At 36.2% G+C, this 25,809-nt stretch overlaps 1 protein-coding gene across 3 annotated transcripts in view; it reads left to right on the forward strand.

Annotated features, from left to right (window-relative positions):
* The window catches only part of RAD54L2 (RAD54 like 2), a 161,899-nt gene that overhangs the window by 61,686 nt on the left and 74,404 nt on the right, over window positions 1–25,809 (forward strand). For all 3 annotated transcript variants that reach the window (XM_043970558.1, XM_043970538.1, XM_043970548.1), the window contains one exon: window positions 16,679–16,894. In XM_043970558.1, the coding sequence (XP_043826493.1) occupies window positions 16,735–16,894 (160 nt within the window). In that variant the 5' untranslated portion in view covers window positions 16,679–16,734. The remainder of the gene's footprint in view (window positions 1–16,678; window positions 16,895–25,809) is intronic.

A 25,809-nucleotide genomic window follows, 5' to 3' on the forward strand; every position in this document is an offset into this window, starting at 1 on the left:
TCCCTTCCCAATCTCTTGTTGTTTAGTCATTTTTCAGGAGTGTCTGACTCCTTGTGACCCCATTTTAGGATTTTCTTTGCAAAGATACTGGAATGGTTTGCCATTTTCTTCTTTAGCTCACTTTACAGATGAGGAAACTGAGGCAGATAGGGTTAAGTGACTTGCCTGGGGTCACACAGCTAGTAATCCCAATCTCTATCTTGTAGTTAAATAGTTCAACATTATACTGTCTTCCTCATGCCTTGCCAAGTCCCATTCCAAGGTAACTCCCACCATTTGCCTCCCTAGTCCTACTTGTTTGCTGCTGAATGGATCTAGAGGAAGTCCATGATGACTGAGTTCACTACAGATTTGTTATCTAGCCTTAACTGGACATTAACTGCAGCAAGACAGTCTTTTCATTTTTGGTCATTCATTCTTTTTGTTTTTTGGTGTGTTTTTTTTGTTTTTGCGGGGCAGTGGGGGTTAAGTGACTTGCCCAGGGTCACACAGCTACTAAGTGTCAAGTGTCTGAGGCCGGATTTGAACTCAGGTACTCCTGAATCCAGGGCCGGTGCTTAATCCACTGCGCCACCTAGCCGCCCCCCATTCATTCTTTATCACACTTCCTACAGAAGCTATTCCAAACCTTTTTTCTTCAGGCTGCCAACACCACTCCCTCCCTTCACCCTTTCAGCTGAGGATTATGCCTTATATGTTACTGAATAAAATACAGATCTTTTGATGTGAACTCCTCCTTCATTTTGCTATTTCTCACAACCTCTTAAAATTATCATTCACTCTCTCCTCTACTCCATTTTCTGATTAACAGGTAGTCCTTATCAAGGCCAGCATGTATTCCTAGTCCCAACCCTTGCATCAGATTTTCCCCACAATCATGTTACCTTTCTCCCTAATCTTCATTGTTTCTTTCTTTGGTTCCTTTCTTGCTGCCTACAAACATGCCCATGTCTCCCCTGTCCCACATTAAAAAAAATAAATTCGAACCTACCAACTCTCTCCTTCCTTTCACAGCCAAACACCTAATAAAGAACATCTATACTTGGTGCCTTTACTTCTTTTATATATTTGTGTGTTTGTATGTGTATTGTTTTCAGCTAGCAAAGAGCTTCCTTCTCTCCTTCCTCCACCAATTGAGAATGCAACAGAAACCTTTTAGAAACACTTTTAGTGAAGCAAAACAGATGTCCACATTAGCCATGTCAAAAAAAAAAAATCTCATTCTGCACTTTTGAGTCTTTCATCTCTCTTTTATTTTAGGAGTTGGTAGCAAGGTTTTTTTTTTTTTATCATTAGTCAGTCCTCTGGAATACTGGTTGGTCATTACACTGATCAGAGTTTGAAATTCTTTCAAAGTTGTTTATCTTTACCATATTGTAGTCTTTGGATATAAGTTGTTCTCCTGGTTCTGTTCACTCTGCATCAGTTCATGTGAGTCTTCCTAGGTTTCTCTGATACCTTCCTTTTCATGATTTTTTTTACAACATAGTAGTACTCTATTACATTTATAAATGTCATAACTTCTTCAGCTGTCACCCAATTTATTTGCATCCCCTCAGATTCTTGTACTTTGCCATCTCAAAAAAAGCTATATTTAAGTACATTCTTATAATTTGTTTTGCTTAGGACTAATCCCTCCCTTAACCTGTCCTCCTTCTATTTTTCTTTTCTCCCTTTCCCCCTTATTTCCCTGTAGAGTGAAAAGTATTTTTGTGCCCAACTCTGTGTGTATTCCTTCCTTTGACCAGTTCAAATGGGAGTGTTCAGCCTAGCCTGGTTTTGTGAGATAATTTCTCCAACATTCTTTTCCCTTCTGCCTTAAGGTATTGCTCTTCTCTCTTTCCATTCTTCTCTTAAGAGCCTCAGGATATAATAAAACCACTATTAGACCTTTTGTTTAATTAGATTTCCTTTTTTTTGTGGGGCAGTGAGGGTTAAGTGACTTGGCCTAGGTCACACAGCTAGTAAGTGTCAAGTGTCTGAGGCTGGATTTGAACTCAGGTCCTCCTGAATCCAGGAGTGGTGCTTTATCTACTGTGCAACCTAGCTGCCCCCTAGATTTCTTTTTGACCTTGTTATTGATAGGGTTGAGAGGGGATACGTTTATGATCTCCCCATATTTCAGTGTAAGCCGTTCATATTTGTTTTATTTGCTTGTCATTGTTTTTGTTTACCTTTTCCTGTTTCTCTTAACCTCTTGTGTTTGAATTTCAAAGTTTATGTAGCTTTTTTTTTCTTTTAAATCAGGAATGCTTGGATATCCTCTTATTTCATTAAAGGTCCAATTTTCCCCCATGAGATTATATTTCAGTTTTGTTAAGTAAGTTATTCTTGGCTGCAAACTTTTATCTTTTGCCTTTTGGAATATTGCATTCCAAGCTCTTTGCTTCTTTTTAGTGGTGGCTGGTAAATCATGTTGGATCCTAATGGTGACTCCTTAGTACTTGAATTCTTTCTTTTTAGCTGCTTGCAGTATTTTGCTTTGACTTGAAAGCTCTAGAGTTTGGCTGTGGTGTTGCTAGGAGTTTTCATTTTTGAGACTTATTTCAAGAGATGACCAGTATATTTTTTCTATTTCTACTTTGCCCTCTGATTCTAAGAGATCTGGGCAATGTTTTCCCTAAATTTCTTAAAAATATGGAGGATGTGGATGCCCTTTTTGGTTTTGGTTTTCATGTAGTCTAATGATTTTTTTTTTTTTTTGGTGAGGCAATTGGGGTTAAGTGACTTGCCCAGGGTCACACAGCCAGTAAGTGTTAAGTGTCTGAGGCTGGATTTGAACTCAGGTCCTCCTGACTCCAGGGCCGGTACTCTATCCATTGTGCCACCTAGCTCCTTAGTCTAATGATTCTTAAATTTTTCTCTGGCACTTGTTTCTAAGTCAGCTCTTTTTGTTATGAGATCATTTGTATTTTTTCTATTTTTTTTTTTCAATCTTTTGACCTTTTTATTTTTTCCTGTTGCCTCATGGAATAACTGGCTTCTATCTGGTCCATTCAGAATTTCAGTGAGGGTTTTTTTTTCCTGGATAAGGTTTTGCATTTCTGTTAATTTTCTTTCCAATTCTTTCTTCTATATCTCCCCCCCCTTTTTCTCAAGCACTCTCATTTCATTTATTAAAACTTAAAAATTTTTTAAAAAATTCTTCCTTCATCTTTTCCAGGAATTCTAGTTTAATTTTTATCCAGACTATATTTTTCTCTGAGGCTTTGCTTGTACTTGTTTTGGAGTCATTCTCTTCTTCTAGGTTTATGTGTTAAGCTTGCATGCCACCATAATAGTTTTGTTTGTTTGTTTGTTTGTTTTTGTTTTTTTGTTTTGCAGGGCAATTGGGGTTAAGTGACTTGCCCAGGGTCACACAGCTAGTAAGTGTTAAGTGTCTGAGTCCGGATTTGAACTCAGGTCCTCCTGAATCCAGGGCTGGTGCTCTATCCACTGCGCCACCTAGCTGCCCCCTTATAATAGTTTTTTTAATGGTGGGATTTTGTTTTATTTTGTTTTTTGCTCATTCTTCTAGCCTTCTTGACTTCAGAATTGATGTTAGAGCCTAGCTCTGTGCACTTCTAGAAGGGATGTTTGGGCTGGTCCTGTTGCTCTTTTCTTGGGGTAGCAAGTGATACGTTATACGATCTCAGGGACAGCTCAGGCTGGGAATCTGCAAACTTTTAGTGTTCCCCAGATGGTATGGTGCGGTTTTTTTTGCTTTTTGTTGTTGTTGTTGTTGAGGCAATTGGGATTAAGTGACTTGCCTAGGGTCACACAGCTAATAAGTGTTAAGTGTCTGAGGCCAGATTTGAACTCAGGTCCTCCTGACTCCAGGGCCAGTGCTCTATCCACTGTGCCACCTAGCTGCCCCTGGTGTGTTTTTTTTTTAATCATAAAAATATTTTATTATTTTGCAGGTACATGTAAAGATAGTTTTCAACATTTGTTTGCATAACATTTTTAGTTCCAATTTTTTTTCCTTCCCTCTCCCCTCCCTAAGACAAAGCAATCTGATATAGGTATATGTGTACAATCACATTAAACATATTTCTGCATTAGTCATGTTGTGAAAGAAGAATCAGAACAAAAGGGCCAAACTTCAAAAAAGAAAAAACAAAACCAAAAAAAGTAGAAATAGTATGGTTCAATCTGTATCCAGATTCTACACAGTTCTTTTTTCTGGATATGGATCATTGTATTGCTGAGAAGAGTTAAGTCTATCAAAGTTTGATTATTGTGCAATGTTTCTGTTACTGTGTGCAATGTTCTCCTGGTTCTGCTCACTTCACTCAGCATCAGTCCACTTAAGTCTTTCCAGGTTTTTCTGAAATCTGCCTGCTCTTCATTTCTTACAGCACAATAGTATTCCATTACATTCATATACCACAACTTGTTCAGCCATTCTCCAATTGATGGCCATTCCCTTGATTTCCAATTCTTTGCCACCACAAAGAGAACTGCTATAAATATTTTTGTACATGTGGGTCCTTTTCCCTTTTTTATGATCTCTTTTGGATACAGACGTAGTAGTGGTATTACTGGGTCAAAGGGTATCCACAGTCCCATAGCCCTTTGGGTATGGTTCCAAATTACTCTCCAGAATGACTGGATCAGTTCACAACTTGGGTGGTATGATTTAGGGCAATGTCTGATTGCTGTCCCTTTTGTCTGAGCTTTGGGTTTGGTTCTGACCTGAATTTGGATTTGAGCAACAGCAGACTGCTGCTGGACTCAGCCATTATCAGCTATAGCTATGAAGCTCTGCTGGTTCTGAGTGGCAGAATTTTAAGTTCTAGTCTGAGATTCCTGCCTTGATCATTTCTCTGAAGGCTTCAAACTGGACTAAAAGCTGGAACTTGGACACTGTTTTGATCCTAGGATCTGAGTCACAACACACTACGGATTGTTTCTGAATCTGTTGCTTGCTCTGAAGAGGAGAAAATGGGTGGGTGGGTGCAGATTCATTTCAAAGTCCATCCCTGATCCGTAACCCAGAACTGGGTAGTGGGTAACAACAAATTATCAGTTTTCACCTGTCCCAGTTGCAGTACTGCTGAATGGGTCTGGAGGTGCCCTGGTATGGGTCTGGGCCTTCTGTTCATCCTGGTACACAGCCTCTCCCTATATAAGATGTGCTCGTAGCCCAAGTATATTCCCAGTGTTCCTCTCTACCTGTGTCCCTTATATTGATGGAGGCTGGCAGAATGACTTGCTTTGGTATTTTCTTTTATTTCCGCATCAATTTCATTTGCTGCATTTTCTAGTTCTGTTTGGAGTAATTTGGTTGGAGAGCTCATTGTGTTGGTTCCTACTACTCTGCCATCTTGGCTTCTCATCATTCTGCCCCTCCAGTTCTCTACCCTTTTCAATTATAACTTTCAACCTCATCAGTCAAATGATGAAACGAATTTCTCTGTGGTTATCAGTGATTCTTGTTTGTTTCTTTGGGTAGGGTAATGAGGGTTAAGTGACTTGCCAAGGGTCACACAGCTAGTAAGTGTCAAGTGTTTGAGTCTGGATTTGAACTCAGGTCCTCCTGAATCCAGGGCCAGTGCTTTACCCACTGCACCACCTAGCTGCCCCTATCAGTGATTCTTAATTGCCAAATCTGTTGGTCTTTTTTCAGTCCTTATTCTTCTTGATCTCTCTGCAACATTTGACACTGTAAGTACTTTCTCATTTGATTATTTTCACTTCCCTGGGTTTTTATGACTCTTGGTTCTCCTACTCCTCAGAGTTCTTTGCTGAGTCCCCCCTCCCACCCCCACCACCCTCCTTTATCAGCTTCCATGGATTTAATGATCTCTGTGCAGGAGGACAGGACTCCTAGATTTCTATATCTATCCCTAATCTTTGCCTCAAACTTCTAGTCTTGCATTATCAAATGCATTTTGGACATTTTGAATTGGATCTCAAACTGAACATGACAAGAAAGAAAATTCTTCTCCCCTGCCCTCTTCTGAATTTCCCTATTTCTATTGAAAGTGCCATCACATTTCCAATCTCATACAGGTTAGTAACGTTGAAATCATCCTTGATTCTTTTTTTTTTCTTTGTGTGTGTGTGTGTGTGTGTGTGTGTGAGAGAGAGAGAGAGAGAGAGAGAGAGAGAGAGAGAGAGAGAGAGAGAGAGAGAGAGAGAGAGAGAGAGAGGCAATTGGGGTTAAGTGACTTGCCCAGGGTCACACAGCTAGTAAGTGTTAAGTGTCTGAGGCTGCATTTGAACTCAGGTCCTTCTGACTCCAGGGCCAGTGCTCTATTCACTGCACCACCTAGCTGTCCCATCATCGTTGATTCTTGACTCTTCCTTACCCTCCATCTCACAGCTCCACATATTCAATTTGGTGCCACATTTCATTGGTTCTTCCTCCATAGGATTTCACATATCACCCCCTTCTCTTCACTTACACAGCCACCATGTTATCACCTCTTGCCTGGATTACTGAAATAGCCCCCTTACTGGTCTTCCTGCCTCATGTCTCTCTGTCTTCCATGTAGCTGCCAAAGTGGTTTTCCTACAGATTGCCTATGTCATTTCCCTACTCAGTAAACGCCATTGGCTTCCTATTACCTCTAGGATCAATTATAAACTCTATTTGCCATTTAAAACTCTTTTCAACCTAGCCTCAAACTGCCTTTATTGTACACATATAACTCCCCTTCACCCACTCTGTGCTCTAGCCAAATTGGCCCTCTTGCTATTACCATTGATACTTTATCTCCTGTCTCCTTGCCTTTGTGTTGCCTGTCCCCAATACCTAGAACGTACTCTGTTCTTAAACTTCCTCCACCTTTTATAATCCCTAATTAATTTTGAAGTTTAGTTCCTGTACCGGTTTATACATGGAGGCTTTCTTGATTACCCCCAACTGCTGGTGCTTTCATTACACTAAATTATCTTGAATTTTTTGCATAAACCCCATATATAAATATTTTGTTTCTCTAGGATATAAAGTCCTTGAGACCATAGACCGCTTTCATTTTTTTTCTTTCTATCTTTAATGCTTACAACAGTGCCTGGTACATAGTAAGTGCTTAATAAATGCTTGTTATTCGATTGAATTTTAGAGCTTGTGGAAATAAAAGGAACCTTAGTAATAATCACCTAGCCACCTCATTTTATCATCTTAGTTCAGTTCACTGTGTTGGCTTTCTTTCTCTTCCTTAGTTCTCTTAGCCCATATTCATGTCACTTTTTCTTTCTAATAATTAATTTAGATGAGTTCAGTCTGAATCTCATACACAATCTATACAGTGGTTAAACTTCTGGCATGTCTGTAAGAGAGAGAACTTGGGGATAGGTTTGTATAACCTACCCACAAAATAATAGAGATGGCTATGGTCTGGATAGATTATATAATTTCCTTTGGTAGAGTGTTCAAAATCGGGTCAAAGCTGCATGAGGAAGCAGGGCAGGCAAGCCGGTGTGTTTTTATTTTCTATCTGCTTGTTTATTTTTCTGTCATTGATCTAGGCCTCACCAGTCAGACCTGAATCCCCTCCAGAGGGAGCACAAATGAGACCTAGTTAACCAAAACTATTCTAGGGTGCTCCTGGGAATGAACTGAGGGGAAGGGAAGGAAAACCAGCTACAAGACCACACACGGAGTATTGTTGTGCATCATTTCTCTGAAGAAGTCCTAGGGGCTCAATTAACCATCTGATGGTTTAACCTCATGCTATTCTTTCTTACCGAAAATGGAGGTTACAACATTATTTGCTTACTAATTAACTATGGAGACAGTTAGTAAGTAGTTTGTCACTCTTTGAAATGAGATGCTTTTCATTGGGTGTTTATTCTTGGTACTATGAATGATGATGGGCAGGAGAGTTTGTTGTCTTCCCCTCCAACCATGGCTGTTTTACCATTCTGACCTAGACCTAGACCTCAGGAGTGCTGGCATTCCCATTTCTCTTCTGCTGATCTCTTTGAGGTGGCTAGGGAGCACCACAGTGCACAGAGCACTATTCTTGGAGTCCAGAAGATCAGAGTTCAAAGACAGTCTTAGACACTTACTAAGTCTGTGACCCTGGGCAACTCACTTCACCTCTGTCTGCCTCAGTTTCCTCATCTGTAAAATGGGCATCATCCCAAGGTTGTTGGGACAATCAAATAAGATATTTGTAAAGCTTTTAGCAAATTTCCTGTCACATAATAGATGCTAAATAAATGCTTATTTTCTCCCCTCTCTCCACTACTTGACTTCATAATTTGACTGTGAATCATCAGTAGAACCCCTTTATTACAGTTCTTTATAGTTAACTGCAACTGTTAACAAAACATGTAGCCTGAGGGTTAGAATTGAAGGAGGGGAGGGGATAGGTGACTGACAGTTGTTTTATGAGGTTGAAATCAATACTTATTTGGAGGTGCTTAGCCCACTAATAATCATCACTGGTCCTGTTTGCTTTCTTTCAAAAATTCCCAATATTGAAAATAAGTTCTGTCCAGCTGGGGTTTTTCTTCCTTTTGTGAATAAAAAAAAATACTACATGGTTTCTCAGTTATGAGCCTTTGAAGCATTTTATTGTTGTCAATTGCAAAAGTGCATTTAATTGTTTAAAGGTACAATTAAGTTGCTGCTTTGAAGCAAATGGCATGTTTTATTATAGCACTTCGGAGACCCAGAAAAAATTCCTTAGGCTTTCTGTGGCACTTTGCAAATATTATTATTATTATTACTTATCAATTAATCCTTACAGCACCCCTGAGAGAAAGGTGAGTGACCAAGCATTATCATCCATTTTATGGTTTTCGGAAATGGAACCCAAAGTATATTCTTGTATTTATGAATAGAGAAGTGAGGAGCTCAAATCAATGCCTGAGTGTTGGCAAAGCCAAGGAGGACAGTTTCTTATTCATGTCAGACACAAGAAAACTATGCACATATAGGTGGCCTAGGTATTCTACAGGCACAGGACTGATTTGAAAAAACTTAATACAAGAGTTTCCATATATACAGATCAGAAAATTAAGAGGTAATTTGTTTCATTCCAAAACATTCATCTGGTATAAAGAGAAGGTATTCTCTTTAGTGAAAAAGTGACCTTAATGGGAGCGCTATAAAACTTTGGAGGTAGGTCGAAGCCAAGCTACTAATTTTATAGAGTGGGAAACTGAGATGATTTGGTTTATTAATGCTTTTGTTAAGTATGAGTTTTCAAGACTACATTTCATGTCAGGACGGGTGCATGTAACAACTATAGGTAGTTCTCTGTCACTGTTTCTGTTAAACAGTGCTAATGAGGCTACTTTAATACTTTTTATGGAGATGTGATTTCACTGGTTTGGGTAATCTCTCTACATCTGTGGTTCTTAACCTCTTTGGTGTCAGGGATCCCTTTGGCAGTGTGGTAAAGCTTACAGAGCCCTTCCCAGAATAATGTTTTCAAATGCATAAAATAAAATAGCATCATAAAGCACATATAACACATAGTTTTATAAAGAAAAATTATTAAAATATAGATATAAAATATTAAAAAGAACAAATTCATAGAGCTCAGGTTAAGAACCTCAGCTTTACAAGATCAAATCACAAACATATTCTACCTCTTCATGCTGTGCAATTGTTCAGGTCTTTCTTTTTGAAAATATTTTTATTATAAACATTGTCTCAAAAAATATAAGTAGGAAACACTGTTATTTACATTTAATCCAAGAAAATGGTACTATTTTGAACACATTAATAGCAATAACTTTATATCTCTTAATCTTGTTTATATACTATAAAGTTTTGTTCCTGTAATTTTTTAATATAATTATAGCCAATATGTTTTCTGTTTTAATTGTACTTTGTTTTCATTATTTCATATAAATCATTCCATATTTCTTTGTATTATTTTTTATAGGTCAGTAATATTTTTTTGTTTGTGTTTTCTTTTTTCACAGGTCAGTAATATTTGATATACCACAATTTATTCAGTCTTTTCCTTGCCACTGGACTATTGACTGAGGCTAGGTTTTCTTTCTTTCTTTTTTTTTTTTTTAGTGAGGCAATTGGGGTTAAGTGACTTACCCAGAGTCACACAGCTAGTAAGTATTGAGTGTCTGAGGCCGGATTTGAACTCAGGTACTCCAGGGCCAGTGCTCTATCCACCGTGCCACCTAGCTGCCCCTAGGTTTTCTTATTAGAAAAAAAGCAACTTTACTTTTTGTTGCAGCAAAGAACTGGAAACAAAGTAGATACCCGTTGATTTGGAGAATGGCTAAACAAAATGTTATGCATGAATAGAAAGAAATATTATTATTATGGTATAAGAAAAAGCAAATAATGACTGATAAATTCAGACACGCATAGAAAAACATAATTATAAGGACTGATACAAAACAGTATACACAATGACTATAAAAATGGAAATGGAAAGAACAGTCACAACACAGATGTAAAATTACAAAGAACAAAATGGCTTCGAAGGAGATTTAAGACACTTCCTTCTGTTCCTTTGCAGTGATAGGAGGTCCACTGGTGTAGAATATTACAAATATTTTCAACGTAATGATTGATTTTGCTGATTTTACTTGTCTTTTTCTTTAAAAAAAAATCTTCATATGGGACGGCTCTTTGGAAGGTGGGAGGGGAGAATATAGAGAGCAACTTAAGTAATATAAAAACAAAAGCTAGCAATGAAAGTTTTAGAAATAATAAAGTAGTTTTGAATATTTTTGCCTGGGTAGAGCTATTTTAGGATTGTAGATTTAGAGCTTTGTCTTGCTTGGTAATTTCATTAGCTCATGAGTTCTGTGCAGATGAATTTTACATCTTTTCATCCAGCCCCCATCATTAATTGCCTATTGGATACCTGGAACTGGGTGCCCTACAGACATCTCATCCAATATGTCCAAAAGCTGAATGAATTATCTTTCACCCCAAACCCTGCTTTCTTCTTCCAAACTTTCCTATTGTCAAGTGTAACACCAACAGTGTTATGTTTTTCTTTCTTTTTTTCATCTGCATGATTGTAGTCATAATGTTTTCCTGATACTGCTTACATGACTTTATTTAGTTTTCCCATACATCTGAGTTCTGGATATTCATTGTTTCTTTCAATTAAGTCATTATATTTAAATATTTTTTTTATTCTAGACTTAACAAACATCTAATAAAATGAATATTTCCATCTACATAGTAGAACAGAAAAAAAGAATGTTGTATATGAAACTGTAGATCTATAATATGTACAACTTACTTTTCTTTTTAAGTGTAAGTTCAACATGTAGCCTTCAAAGCTGTTCTACTTGTCTGTGCTTCTTTCTGGTCTTGCTTCTGTTCTGATTTTTTTTTTCTTTTGGTGAGGCATTTGGGGTTAAGTGACTTGCCCAGGGTCATACAGCTAGTAAGTGTCAAGTGTCTGAGCTCCGATTTGAACTCAAGTCCTCCTAACTCCAGGGCCACTGTGCCACCTAGCTGCCCCTGATTTTTTTTTTAAAGAATGCAATAATATTGCATCATAATCACATGGCACAATTTGTTTAACAACAGTTCTTCAGTTGATGGGCACCTGCTTTATTTCTAATTCTTTGCTGCTACGAATATTTGAGTGTGTATGCGATCTTTCTTTTTGTCTTTGACCTTGTTGCAGTATGTCTAGCAGTAAAGTTATTGGGTTAAAGGATAACAGACATTTTCATAACTTATTTTTAGCACAATTCCAAATTGCTTTCTTGTATGGTTGGATGAATTTACAGTTCTCTCAACAGTGTATATTATATGAGTATACCTCTTTGCGACCCTTTTAACATTGACTTTTTCCAGTTTTTTGTTGTCTTTGATAATTTTCCAGGTGTGAGGTAAAACCTCACAATTATTTTGATTTGCGTTTATTTTATCAGAGATTGAACAAATATTTCATAGTTAACTTACAGTTCTTTTTGAGAATTATTTGTTCATATCCTTGTACCAATTTAACACTGGAGAATAGCTCTTGTCCTTATGTATGTATATCATGGCTATCATACCCTCAGAGATATTGATGCAAAGAGTTTTCCGTAGTAGTCATTCCTTTTTGTCTTAACTACATTGCTTTTGTTCTTGCAAAAGCTTTTTAGTTTTATGTAATAAATTATTTTGTCTTTTGTGATCTCCTCTACCTCTTGTTTTGATTGAGAATACTACATCTAGCCATAATTGGTAAAGGTACTTGATCTCATTCTCTTCTAATTTTTCTTTAAGGCATGATCTATTGTGTTCAGGTGAAATATCCATTTTAGAATATTCTTTTTATTATTTTGAATTTGACAAACATAAGGGTGGGCATTTCCTTATATATTGAAAAATAGAAAAAGAGGACTGTGTGTAATGCTATAAACCCCTGTTATATACAGCTTTTTTTTTTTAAAGGGATTTATTAAATTATCTGGGTAGAATCAATATTGCCCAGCTTATCTAGGTTTACTTCTGGACTTTTTTAAGTACTCTTCGTATTTTAACTCATTTCCTTCATAGTTTTTTTCCCCCTATGTATCATTATCAGGGTTCTCTGGATTTATCTCTTTTGTCATTTCATACTGCAGAGTAATCACTTACAACCTTATACCATGATTTGTCCAGTCATTCTTTAGTTAATAGGTACCTACTTTTTGTAAAAAAAATTTTTATTAATGTATTTTTCCTTACAATATCAAAAATTTCCCCAGTATCTCTTCCTCTTCCAGAGAAATACCACATTTGACAAATTATGTTTTTTAAAGACATAGAAAAAGAAAAACCAGTAAAACTGATGAATGTATGCAAAGGTTAAAAAATATGGACATTGTACCGCATTTGTGGGCATCCTGCTTCTGTAAAGGGGTCAGGTGGGGTGTCTTCTCATATCTCTTCTCTGGAGCCATGCTTGTTCTTTGTAATTTTTCAGTGTGCTCCTTTTTTTTTTTTTTTTGGTGGTGGTGGTGCTTTCCTTTTGCACTGTTGTAGTTGTATTTTACCTTTTTAAGTTGGAATATTATTGTCCATAAGAGACAACAATTATGAGGAAATTCAGAGAAATAAAGGAAGATCTGTATGAACTGATTCATAGTGAAGTAAAAACAATAATATACACACTACAGCACTGTGAATGAAAAGAATGATAAATAAAGCAAAGCTGAATGCTGTGTAACTATAATCAAATTTTCTTTTTAAATGAGAGGCAGCATGGTGTAGTGAAGTGACAAATAAGTGACAAATAACTCTAATTAATTGACTTAATCCCTCAGTGCACCTAAATTGCAGAGAAAATGCTGGCACACTGTATTAGTAGAAGAAGTTCCTTACCAGGATGATTCAAGTAAATGGGATTACAGGTTTAATCTCTGTCCCTTTCTTAATTTTATTTTATTTTTTAATTCAATTTTACTTCCGTTTCAGTTCTGGATTCTTTTTCCCCTACCTATTGAGAAATGTCTCTTTAAATAGCAGTCTCCCTTAGTACATTTAATCCTATTGGATATGATTTACATAATTTTTTTGAGAAACATAGGTGTTTTTAAAGGTGAGGTACATCTATCTACCATTGCTTTTCTAGCTCTTCAAATTGAAGGGATGATCCTCTGTAAGGGACAGTTGGATCTTATTGGCATCTAACTAGTAGATTTTTTTTTTCCCACATCAGAGTTAAAGGGGGCATAGTTCTATATTTTAGGCTGTGATTCTCTAGATCTTGGTCACCAGGCTCTAATTTAAAAAAAATTCTTTTTTTTTTTAAATGAAGGAGGGAGTAATGGTATTTTGTTATATTACTGTTATTACTATAAAGAGTCATCTGGTAGTGCAGTGGATAAAGCTCTGGATCTGGAGTTAGGAAAACTTGAGTCAAATCTAACCGTATAAATTTACTAGCTGTATGACCCTGGGCAAATCACATAACCTCTGTTTGCCTCAGTTTCTTCAACTGTAAAATGGGGATAAATAGCACCTACCTTGTAGGGTTGTTGTGAGGATCAAATGAGGCATTTGTAAAAAGTGCTTAGTACAGTTCTTGGCATTATATAATGCTTATTTCCTTCCTTTTCCTTTCCCCATAAAACCCATTTTTCCTATTGTTTAGATATCTTGGAGAGCAGCATCTACAAATCCTGGCTTTTCTAACATTTGATTTAGGGAGAACAATTGAATGTATCATTTTAGTTAAATATGTAAGTAGTAAGATACAGAAGCAAATGATAGAATGAATTGAAAAACTCCTTCTAGCTTTGCTGGGCAAAGGACAGCCTCAGTTTGGATATTTCCACTGTTTTCAGAAAAGAGATCTGAAGGCCCAGGTTAGTGAGAAGGGCTGTGAGTCATTTTGTTTGTATTTTATACCGCTTCATGTGTTCTGGATAATCCAATGTTTATTAATAATATGAAAAAAATTACTTGCACCTACCTAAAAGGAGTCTTGGGCTTGGGGGAGGTTTGAAAAGCACATTTTGTCATTTGTGAAATATGTGGAAGTCTTGGTTTTCTTGGTTTATAAGATTTAAAGCTGGTAGGGCCCTACATTATACAGACCACACCAAGTTTCCTGTGTTTTACAGATGAAACTGAGGCCTAGAGAAGTTCAAGTGTGTGATCTTTTCAGCACACCAAAATGTCTCCTGAAATTTCTTCACCATTCAGATTATGTATGTATGAAAGCTAATTAAAACTTTACCTAAACTTTAGTCCACGATCGTCTGTTCTACAATCAACCAACATAGTCACTCTAAAAGCAAAATATTTACTCCTCCTTGCAGCAGTTGCTGACAAAACATGAATCAGTTTATAGAAAATTCTTATCATCATACAAATATTGTAGAAGCTGATTCTGTTTCCAGAGCTGTTAGCTCTTATTTTTTTTCTTTTCTGACAGTCACAAATGGACCCCAAAACACATGATAGAACCCATGTCAAGAGGTTTAAAAATCTGTTTTGTAACTCTGGAATATAATGGAACATTAATTTGTATTTATAGATGAGCTTTCCCCTCTTTGCCTAAATGCATTTTACAGATGTTTTATGGAAGTAATTATTGTTATATTTTATTACCAAATCATTTCACAGATGTTCTTTGCCTGCTTCTCTTGAAAAACGAAATAAATGATCTTTGTGGCCAAACAATTCACACTCATATCCATAATTATTATGTTATTTTTCTCTTTATCTTAGGAGTCCTAAACTTGTCTTTATTTTTCCTAAAGCAATTACCAATTCAAAAGTGATGCATCTAACTTGTTCTAATTTCTCTCTTTATTCCTAAGGAAACCCAAAAGTTCTGTTTCAAATTTAACCTGAGCCTGAAATATTTCAACCAAATTGTATATGTTGTGATAGGAAGTAACACCCTTATAAAATATACCTTATAAAGTATACCTCTGCTATTTTTTGCCAGGACAAAATGACCTCAATAAAAGTAATGATTGATAAAAGAAAAAGGAAAAGAAAGCTGTATGCTTAGGCAACTGTTATTATGATTTGAATACCAAGTTATTCTAGTATGGTTTTGATTTCTTGGTCCATATAGCCTTACTGGCTATTAATTTTTTTGGCCTTCTCTTAAGATGTTAGAAAACTTTACATCTTGTAACCAAATCAAGTACTATTCTGTCTTACCCTGGTAGAAGGAGCCATTTTGCCCTCAAATAGTAAAACATCATCCAAATACATTTTTTAGTCACCTATGGTGTGTAGAACACTATACTACGGGAAGAGATAGGGACAATGATTAGATAAGGCTTAAGACCCTGACCTCAAGGAACTTGAAGTCTTAATTGCACCAAAAGAGATCAGTCTATGGTAAAAATCAAATGAGTGGTAGTCATAATTAAGTGCTAAGAAGAGTGGAAGAATCACTGAGGCCTACAGTTGAATTGTCTAGGTTTCATGGAGGAGGTGGGACTTGAAATAAGTAGAATTTAGACAAAAAAAAAAATTCGGGCATATACATATAGGATGGAGACTGTTTAAGAGTGCAGAGTCGGGAGTGGACATTGTTTGTACGGTACCTATTCACTTCAAGTAACAATAACACTAGTGTTAGGAGGCTTTGAAATCATTTGTTTGGCTAATAAGCCTTTCTTCAGGAAATCTGGCCTGGCAGATCTCTCCTTGCTATTCAAGTCATTTAAAAAAAACCAAAACAACTTAATAATTGTCTGAATAGACATAATAAACTTTAGCTGGGTGAGGATATTAAAAGGGAATGGCATGGTATATATGTGTGAAACTTGGTATTTAAAAAGGAGTGATAAAGGAATATAATAATGGAGATGGTAACACTAAAAGCAGTGAAACTTGATGAATTGTAATGAATAATCTGAGTTTTGGAGAACTGATAAAGAAACCAATCTCCTTCCTCTTAGTAGAGAAATGGGAATTATGGATATGAAAATATGGAATAAGCTGTCGGTCATGGTTGGTCACAATAATTCTGTCTTCAGTGTTTACTTAAATGTTTTTATTTGTTACTGGAAAGGTTTCAGTTGGAAGAAGGGGTTTTAAGAGAAAAACAAGGTTTCAGTTGGGGTGACAGGTACTGACAGAAAAATAAAAGGCAATAAATCTTTTAAAAAATGAAATAAAGGGCATGATAGACACTGAGATAAAAGACAGAATTAATTTGGAAAGGAACTGAAAATACCATTCCTTGAATCCTTATTCTTGTGAATCTATTGCCTCTAGATGAGTATATCATAAGCTTGTGATACCTTGGGATTGGGAATTCTGAGCTCTTTCTTGCTTTCTTTCCTTCCTCCATAGGTCTGTCCCACTGTAGACCATGAGTAGGTAATGCACAGTGAGGACCATTGGGAGCCATGTCAGACGAGTCAATCTCAGGGAGTGATCCAGACTTGGACCCAGACTTGGAGCCGGAGGATATGGAAGAGGAGGAGGAGGAGGAGGAGGAGGAGGAGGAGGAGGCAATGGAGGAGGGCAATGATGGGGATGATGAGGAAGACTTGCTTGATGAGAATGGTAAGTATTTGGGGGTTTTTAATGTACGTCAATCCATCAGTGCTTTTTCAGTAGTGGTTTGGTGAGATTAGGGATATTTCCATTCTTGGTTTTGCATATTTAAAAGTAGATCTTTTATTCCCAGAGAGTTTTCGATTTCTTGTTGGATTTCTTTTAAAATTCACAATGAGAGCTAACAGCAAGGTATTTTTTTAAACATAAAAATAAAGGGGTATAGAAAAAACCAGCCTCATGCTGCCAGTGCCTCCTGATCAAATAGTTCTTGGTGATATGATTAGAAAATATTATTACCACTTCAATGAGCCATAAAAACAGAACCTGGTATACAAATGGAAAGAGCTCCCACTTTAGTAGGAATTAGGAGACCTGCTTAATAATCTTGGTTTTGCCACTAACTTGATTTGTGACCTTTGACAAATCCCTTCACAACTTTGGACATCAAATTCCACATCTGTAAAGTGAAGTGGTTGGATGAAATGATTTTTCTAAGGTATCTTCTACCTCTAGTGGTCTTTGGTTTCTCTGTCTTAACCAGTGGAGAGCCTCAGTTGGGCATTTTGTTTCTCATAATTTTGCTGTCTCATTGTTTCAATTTTTGAGGTTCCTCTGTGAGGGGTTACTTACTGGAAATTCCTTCATTACACTTTAGTTTGTGTGAAGAGGGGAGAGATAGGCCTGGGAGACCAATTGGCGGCTCTTACAGTAAACCATTTAAGAAATGATGAGAGTTGGAGGGATGTGTTAATGTATATTCTCAGTGATATATTTCCTGTGATGTCTACTTTAGCTGAATACTAGGTATTTTTGTATGTCATCTCATGATTATTCTCTTCCATATAGTTTCTATGATTTTCATTTGGCCCACTCATTATTCAAGATGTGAGAATTTTAAAAAATAATAAAATTTTATTTTTTCCCACTTGCATGCAGAAACAATTTTTAACATTCATTCATATTTTTTTGAGTTCCAAATTCTCTCCCTCTCTCTTTCCCTGAGGTCATAAGCAATTTGATAGAGGTTATACATGTGCAAACATGCAAAACACATTTCCAAATTGGTCATGTTATGAAAGAAAATGATGTGGGAAATTCTATTCTGAATGTGAGTCTTTTCACCAGGGAAATGATGGGCACTTTAGAGGGAAGTGCATGCTCCATTTTAGAGTTTATGATAGAGAAAGAGAAGAAAACCAAGAATAGTCTTCTAACATACACTCTGTATTTTGGGAGAACAGATTTCAGAGAATTAAGAGGACCAAGAAGTAGGATCTTGTGGACTAAAATTCTATAGGTGAGGGGGCAGCTAGGTGGCGCAGTGGCCGGCCCTGGAGTCAGGAGTATCTGAGTTCAAATCCGGCCTCAGACACTTAACACTTACTAGCTGTGTGACCCTGGGCAAGTCACTTAACCCCAATTGCCTCACTTAAAAAAAAATTCTATAGGTGAAGTCAGCTCAGGAGTTATGAGAAGCCCTTAAGAATGAAATAACAAAGTTATATAGAGAAACAATTCTGATGATGAAAAGGGGGAATTGTCTAAAGCAGTGCTGTCAGACTCAAATAGAAAGAGGGGCCACTAAACTATAAATAAGGATCCCTGTGGGTCATATATTAACTTAATTTTAAAGTTTTATTAAAGTTTTTATTCTTTTTGCTAATACCTTCCTAATTACATTTTTTAAAATTAATAAAGTATTTTTTTCCCCTTACATGTAAAGATAGTTCTCAACTTTTGTTTATACAAGCTTTACAATTTCAGATTTTTCTCCCTCCCTCCCCTCCCTCCCCCCTCCCCTAGACAGCAGGTAATCTGATATAGGTGTTTTATATATATATATATATAATAACATTAATCCTATTTCTGCATTAGTCGTGTTATAAGAGAAAAAATCAGAGCAATGATGAAAAACCTCAAAATAGAAAAAAAAACAACAGCATCAAAAACAAAAGAAATAGTATGGTTCATTCAGCATCTATACTCCACAGTTCTTTTTTTTTTTTTTCTTGGATTTGGAGATCCTCTTCCATCACGAGTTCCCTGGAACTCTTCTGTGCCATTGCATTGGTGAGAAGAATATAGTCCATCACAGTAGATCAACACTCAGTGTTGATGATACTGTGTACAATGTTCTTCTGGTTCTGCTCATCTCACTCATCATCAGCCCACGCAAGACCCTCCAGGTTTCTCTCAACTCCTCCTGCTCATCGTTTCTTACAGCACAATAGTATTCCATTGTATTCATATACCACAACTTGTCCAGCCATTCCCCAATTGATGAGCACCCCCTCAACTTCCAATTCCTTGCCACCACGTAAAGAGCAGCTATAAATATTTTTGTACATGTGGGTCCCTTTCCCCTTTCCATGATTTCTTTGGGAAAAAGACCCAAAAGTGGTATTGCTGGGTCAAAGGGTATGCACAGCTTTATCGCCCTTTGGGCATAATTCCAAATTGCTCTCCAGAATGGTGGGATCAGTTCACAGCTCCACCAACAATGGATTAGTGTTCCAATTTTCCCACAGCTTCTCCAACATTTATTATTTTCCTTTTTTTGTCATTTTAGCCAATCTGATAGGTGTCAGGGGGTACCTCAGATTTGTTTTAATTTGCATCTCTCTAATCATTAGAGATTTAGAGCATTTTTTCATATGGGAATAGATAGCTTTGGTTTCTTCATTAGAAAACTGCCTGTTCATATCCTTTGACCATTTCTCAATTGGGGAATGACTTGGGTTCTTATAAATTTGATTTAGTTCCCTATATATTTTAGAGATTAGGCCTTTATCAGAAGTACTGGCCTCAAAAATTGTTTCCCAGCTTTCTGTCTCCCTTCTAATTTTGGATGCATTGCTTCTGTTTGTACAAAAATTTTTTAATTTAATGTAATCAAAATCATCCATTTTGCATTTTATAATATACTCTATCTCTTGTTTGGTCAAAAACTGTTTTCCTTTCCAAAGATCTGATAGGTAGACTATTCCTTTCTCTCCTAATTTACCTATGGTATCACCTCTTATGTCTAAATCATGTATCCATTTTGACCTTATTTTAGTATAAGGTGTAAGATGTTGGTCTATGCCTAATTTCTGCCATACTATCTTCCAGTTTTCTCAGCAGTTTTTGTCAAATACTGAGTTCCTATCCCAGAAGCTGGAGTCTTTGGGTTTATCAAACACTACATTACTAGTGTCATTTACTACTGCATTTCCTGAGCCTAGCCTATTCCATTGATCTACCACTCTATTTTTTAGCCAGTACCAGATAGTTTTGATGACTGCCACTTTATAGTAAAGCTCCAGGTTTGGTACCGCTAACCCACCTTCCTGTGAATTTTTTTTCATTATTTCCCTGATGAATTTTGTTATTATTTTTTCTAGCTCTGTAAAATAATTTTTAGGTAGTTTGATTGGTATGGCACTGAATAAAGTAAATTAATTTAGGCAGTATTGTCATTTTTACTATATTAGCTCTGCCTATCCATGAGGAATTGATATCTTTCCAATTATTTAGATCTGATTTGATTTGTGTGAAGAGTGTTTGGTAGTTGTGTTCATAGAGTTCCTGGGTTTGTCTTGGCAAGTAGACTCCCAAGTATTTTATATTATCTACTGTTACTTTAAATGGAATTTCTCTTTCTATCTCTTGCTGCTGGACTTTGTTGGTCATGTATAGAAATGCTGATGATTTATGTGGATTTATTTTATATCCTGCTACTTTGCTAAAGTTGTTAATTGTTTCAAGTAATTTTTGAGTTGATTCTCTGGGATTCCTTAAGTATACCATCATATCATCTGCAAAGAGTCATAGTTTTGTTTCCTCCTTGCCTATTCTAATTCCTTTAATTCCTTTCTCTTCTCTGATTGCTAAAGCTAACATTTCTAGTACAATATTAGATAATAGGGGTGATAATGGACATCCCTGTTTCACCCCTGATCTTATTGGGAAGGCCTCTAATTTATCTCCATTGCATATAATACTTGCTGATGGCTTTAGGTAGATACTGTTTATTATTTTAAGGAAAGCTCCCCCTATTCCTAAACTCTCCAGTGCTTTTATTAGGAATGGGTGTTGTATTTTGTCAAAAGCTTTCTCTGCATCTATTGAGATAATCATATGATTTTGGTTGGTTTTCTTATTGATGTGGTTGATTATGTTAATAGTTTTCCTAATGTTGAACCAGCCCTGCATTCCTGGTATAAATCCCACCTGGTCATAGTGTATTATCCTGGTATCACTTGCTGTAATCTCCTTGCTGATATCTTATTTAAGATTTTAGCATCAATATTCATTAGGGAAATTGGTCTATAATTTTCTTTCTCTGTTTTTGCTTTGCCTGGTTTTGGTATCACCACCATATTTGTGTCATAAAACGAATTTGGTAGAACTCCTTCTTCACCTATTTTTCCAAATAATTTGTATAATATTGGAATTAATTGTTCTTTAAATGTTTGGTAAAATTCACCCGTAAACCCATCTGGCCCTGGGGATTTTTTCTTAGGGAGTTCATTAATGGCTTGTTCAATTTCTTTTTCTAATATGGGTTTATTTAAGGACTTTATTTCCTCTTCAGTTAACCTGGGCAGTTTGTATTTTTGTAAATATTCATCCATTTCATTTAGATTGTCAAATTTATTGGCATACATTTGGGTAAAATAATTCCTAATTATTGATTTAATTTCCATTTCATTGGTGGTAACATCCCCTTTTTCATTTTTGATACTGGTAATTTGGTTTTCTTTTTTCTTTTTTTTAATCAAATTAACCAATATTTTATCTATTTTATTGATTTTTTTAATAAAACTAGCTCTTAGTTTTATTGATTAATTCTATAGTTTTTTTGCTTTCAATCTTATTAATTTCTCCTTTGATTTTCAGGATCTCTAATTTGGTATCTAATTTAGTATCCAATTTGTTCTTTTTCTAGCTTTTTAAGTTGCATGCCCAATTCATTAATCTCCTCTTTCTCTTTTTTATTCATGTAAGCATTTAGAGCTATAAATTTTCCCCTCAGCACTGCTTTGGCTGCATCCCATAGATTTTGGTTTGTTGTCTCATTATTGTCATTCTCTTGGATACAGTTATTGATTGTTTCTATGATTTGTTGTTTGGCCCATTCATTCTTTAGAATGAAATTATTTAGTTTCCAATTGATTTTCATTCTACTTTTCCCTGGCTCTTTCTTACCTGTAATTTTTATTGCATCATGATCTGAAAAGGATGCATTTTCTATTTCTGCCTTTCTACATTTAACTATGATGTTTTTGTGCCCTAATACATGGTCAATTTTTGAAAATGTGCCATGTACTGCTGAGAAAAAGGTATATCAATTTTCTCCAGACATCTATCATGTCTAACTTTTCTAGTAATCTATTCACCTCTCTCACTTCTTTCTTATTTATTTTTTGGCTAGATTTATCTAATTCTGAGAGGGGGAGCTAATTACATTTTTTTTGGGGGGGTGAGGCAATTGGGGTTAAGTGACTTGCCCAGGGTCACACAGCTAGTACATGTCAAGTTTCTGAGGCTGGATTTGAACTCAGGTCCTCCTGAATCCAGGGCTAGTGCTCTATCCATTGCGCCATCTAGCTGCCCCAGCTAATTACATTTTAATCTGGTTCTGGCCATGCTTGGGAATGTTGTGGGCCACATATGGCCTGCCAACCATGTGTTTGACACCTTTAGTCCAGAGGTACTAACGTGGATGGACAGGGAACTTAACCAACTTTGTTTTGTTTTTTAAATGAGTTTTTACTGATATCTTGTTTAAAAAAGTTTTTAAAAAACTCCAGGAACTGTTGCTTATCGACCCTGACTTCACTTAGCATCCGTCCTCCACCTCCCATACTATGAGCAATAAAGCTGTACTAGCAGAACCAAGGACATAATGAAAACTTTCATTAAAACTCACCCCTGTACCCTGTTCTCACCTCCTCTTTTCTAGTGCCATAGACATTCTGGCTCCAGGCTGCAGAAGTTTGTGTTAGGCTTCAACAGCCAGCTTGGTGTCACAGCCCTTTTAGGAGCAAAAGCTTACCAGGTGCTGCAACCTGGAAGTACCAGTGCTGCAAAGCTCTGAATTGCTGTTGTTAGAGAAAGCAGACTATGAACTGTTGGTGCTAGTGTACTTTGAAACACCAGTGCCAGGGAAAGTGCCATGCTAGTGCCAACAGGCTCTAAGCTTCTTAGTAGTAGGGAAAGTAGGCTCTGAATTGCTGGTGCCAGGTCAGAAAACTGAGGAGAACCTGGAGAATATGCTATTTCTGAGTGGTTTACAAGAGAAATGAAAATTAGGAGAGCACAATTTCTGTCCACCACAAAAATAATGAGAATAGAAGAACTTGAATCTGCAGTAGCAAGCCTCACCAAAGAAACAAAAGAGAATGATAGATTGAGAATGCAAATATGAAGAAGAGAAGAACAACCTAGAAGATGAAAATTTTAAAAAAGAAAAAGAAAAAATCATTAAAAGAAATTATGCTCAGGGCAGCTAGGTGGCGCAGTGGATAAAGCACCGGCCCTGGATTCAGGAGGACCTGAGTTCAAATCTGGCCCCAGACACTTGACACTTAATAGCTGTGTGACCCTGGACAAGTCACTTAACCCTTATTGCCCTGCAAAAAACCAAAAAACCAACAAACCAAATATATATATATGCTCACTCTGTAAGCAAAACATTACAGATTCCTGTAATAGACAATTGAAGGATTATAGGTCTCCTAGAAGAAAATGACAGAACAAAAAACCAAAACAAAACAAAACAACCGTAACACCATAATGAAAGAAATAATAGAAAAAAAGGTCTATAACTTCTGAATATAGAAAATGAAACCCCAATTGAAAGAATTAATCGATTGTTTCCAGGGGAAAAAAATTCCAAAGCTGCAAATTCCAAGACACATAATGGTTAAATTTAATCATTCCATTCAGAAACAAGTTCCACAAGCCACCAGTAGAAAGACCTTCAAATACAAAGGGAAGTATATTCAAATAAATCAAGACTGTTCTGTATCTACTAGATAAAAGAATAGGGAATAGAATAATGTGTTCTGAAGAATAAACAAACTTAAAATAAGCACAAAAAAGATGTTAAAAATTAGAGGGGAAATAGATAAATTGGAAACAAAAAAAAACCCTCTAGAAATGATAAATAAAGGTAAAAACTGGTTCTTTGAAAAGACTAATAAAATTGATAAACACTTAGCTAATCCGATTTAAAAAGAAGTGAGCAGAAAAATCAAGTCAATAAAATAGCAAAGGTGAAATTACAGCAAAACTAGAAGAAACAAAAAAAGAATTAGAACATATTATGTACAATTATATGCTAAAAGAAACTGATAACACCAAAGAAATAGAGTAATACCCTCAAAAACTCTTGGTCCTGATCAGTTTATAGAACAATTCTATCAAATTTTTAAAGAACAGTTAGCACTCATACTTGACTAATTATTCTCTAAAAATTGAGAAAGCACCCTACTGGAATCCTTTTATGAGACAAATATAGTTCTAATACTTAGACCAGAGAAAAATATAAGTTGATGTCATTAATGGACATTGATTCAAAAATTTTAACAAAATCCTATCAAACAATTCAGTGATTTGTGCAATGAATCATTAATTATGATCAAGTGGCATTTATACCATGGATGAAAGGATGGTTCAACATTAAGAAAAAAATTGACATAATTATATTAAAAACGAATACCCCAAGGGGCAGCTAGGTGGTGCAGTTGATAAAGCACCGGCCCTGGATTCAGGAGTGCCTGAGTTCAAATCTAGCCTCAGACACTTAACACTTACTAGCTGTGTGACCCTGGACAAGTCACTTAACCCCAATTGCCTCACTAAAAAAACAAAAACCTAATATCCCAAATCACACGATCATCTCAATAGATTAAAAAAAAATTTGACAAAGTACAGTACTCTTTTATACTAAAAAAATGAAAAACAAACCTACAAAGTATTGACATAGAGGACAATTTTTTTTTTTTTTTGCTGGGCAGTGAGGGTTAAGTGACTTGCCCAAGGTCACATAGCTAGTAAGTGTCAAGTGTCTGAAGCTGGATTTGAACTCAGGTCCTCCTGAATCCAGGGCCGGTGCTTTATCCACTGAGCCAACTAGCTGCCGCTAAGGACAATTTTTAAAAAAATAATAAACATTTTTATTTATAGTTCCAAATTTTATCCCTCCTTCCTCTATCCTCCAGGTGGTAAGCAGTCAGATATGGGTTATACATGTGCAATTATGTAATACATTTCCGTATTAGTTATTTTGTACAAGAAAATTTGAATAAAAGAAAAAAATGAAAGTAAGTAAAAAATAGCATGCTTCAGTCTGTGTTCAATCAATATCAGTTCTTTCTTTGGAGGTGGATAGTATGTTTCATCAATAGTCCTTTGTGATTGTCTTGGATCATTGCATTGTTGAGAATAGTCAAGTCATTCACAGTTCTTCATCAAACAACATTGCTGTCTCTGTGCACAATGTTCTCTTGGTTCTGTTCCCTTCACTATACATCAGTTCGTACAAGTCTTTCCAAACCTTTCTGAAATCATTCTGCTTGTCATTATAGCACAATAATATTCCAGCACCATCATATACCAGCTTGTTTAGCCATTTTCCAATTGATGGGCATTCCTTTGATTTCCAGTTCTTAGCCACCACAAAAAGAGCTACTATAAATATTTTTGTACAAATAGATCTTTTTCTCTTTTTGGGGATGTCTGAGATACAAACTTAGCAGTGGTATTGCTAGACCAAAGGGTATACACAGTTCTATTACCTTTTGGGCATAGTTCCAAATTGCTCTCCAGAATGGTTAGATCTTTTTCGCAACTCCACCAACAATGGATTAGTGTCCCAGTTTTTCTGCATCCCCTCCAACGTCAAATATATATATAGTTATATATATAGTTAT

This window comes from Dromiciops gliroides, chromosome 1 (genome assembly GCF_019393635.1).
Source record: "Dromiciops gliroides isolate mDroGli1 chromosome 1, mDroGli1.pri, whole genome shotgun sequence".
NCBI classification, from domain to species: domain Eukaryota; kingdom Metazoa; phylum Chordata; class Mammalia; order Microbiotheria; family Microbiotheriidae; genus Dromiciops; species Dromiciops gliroides.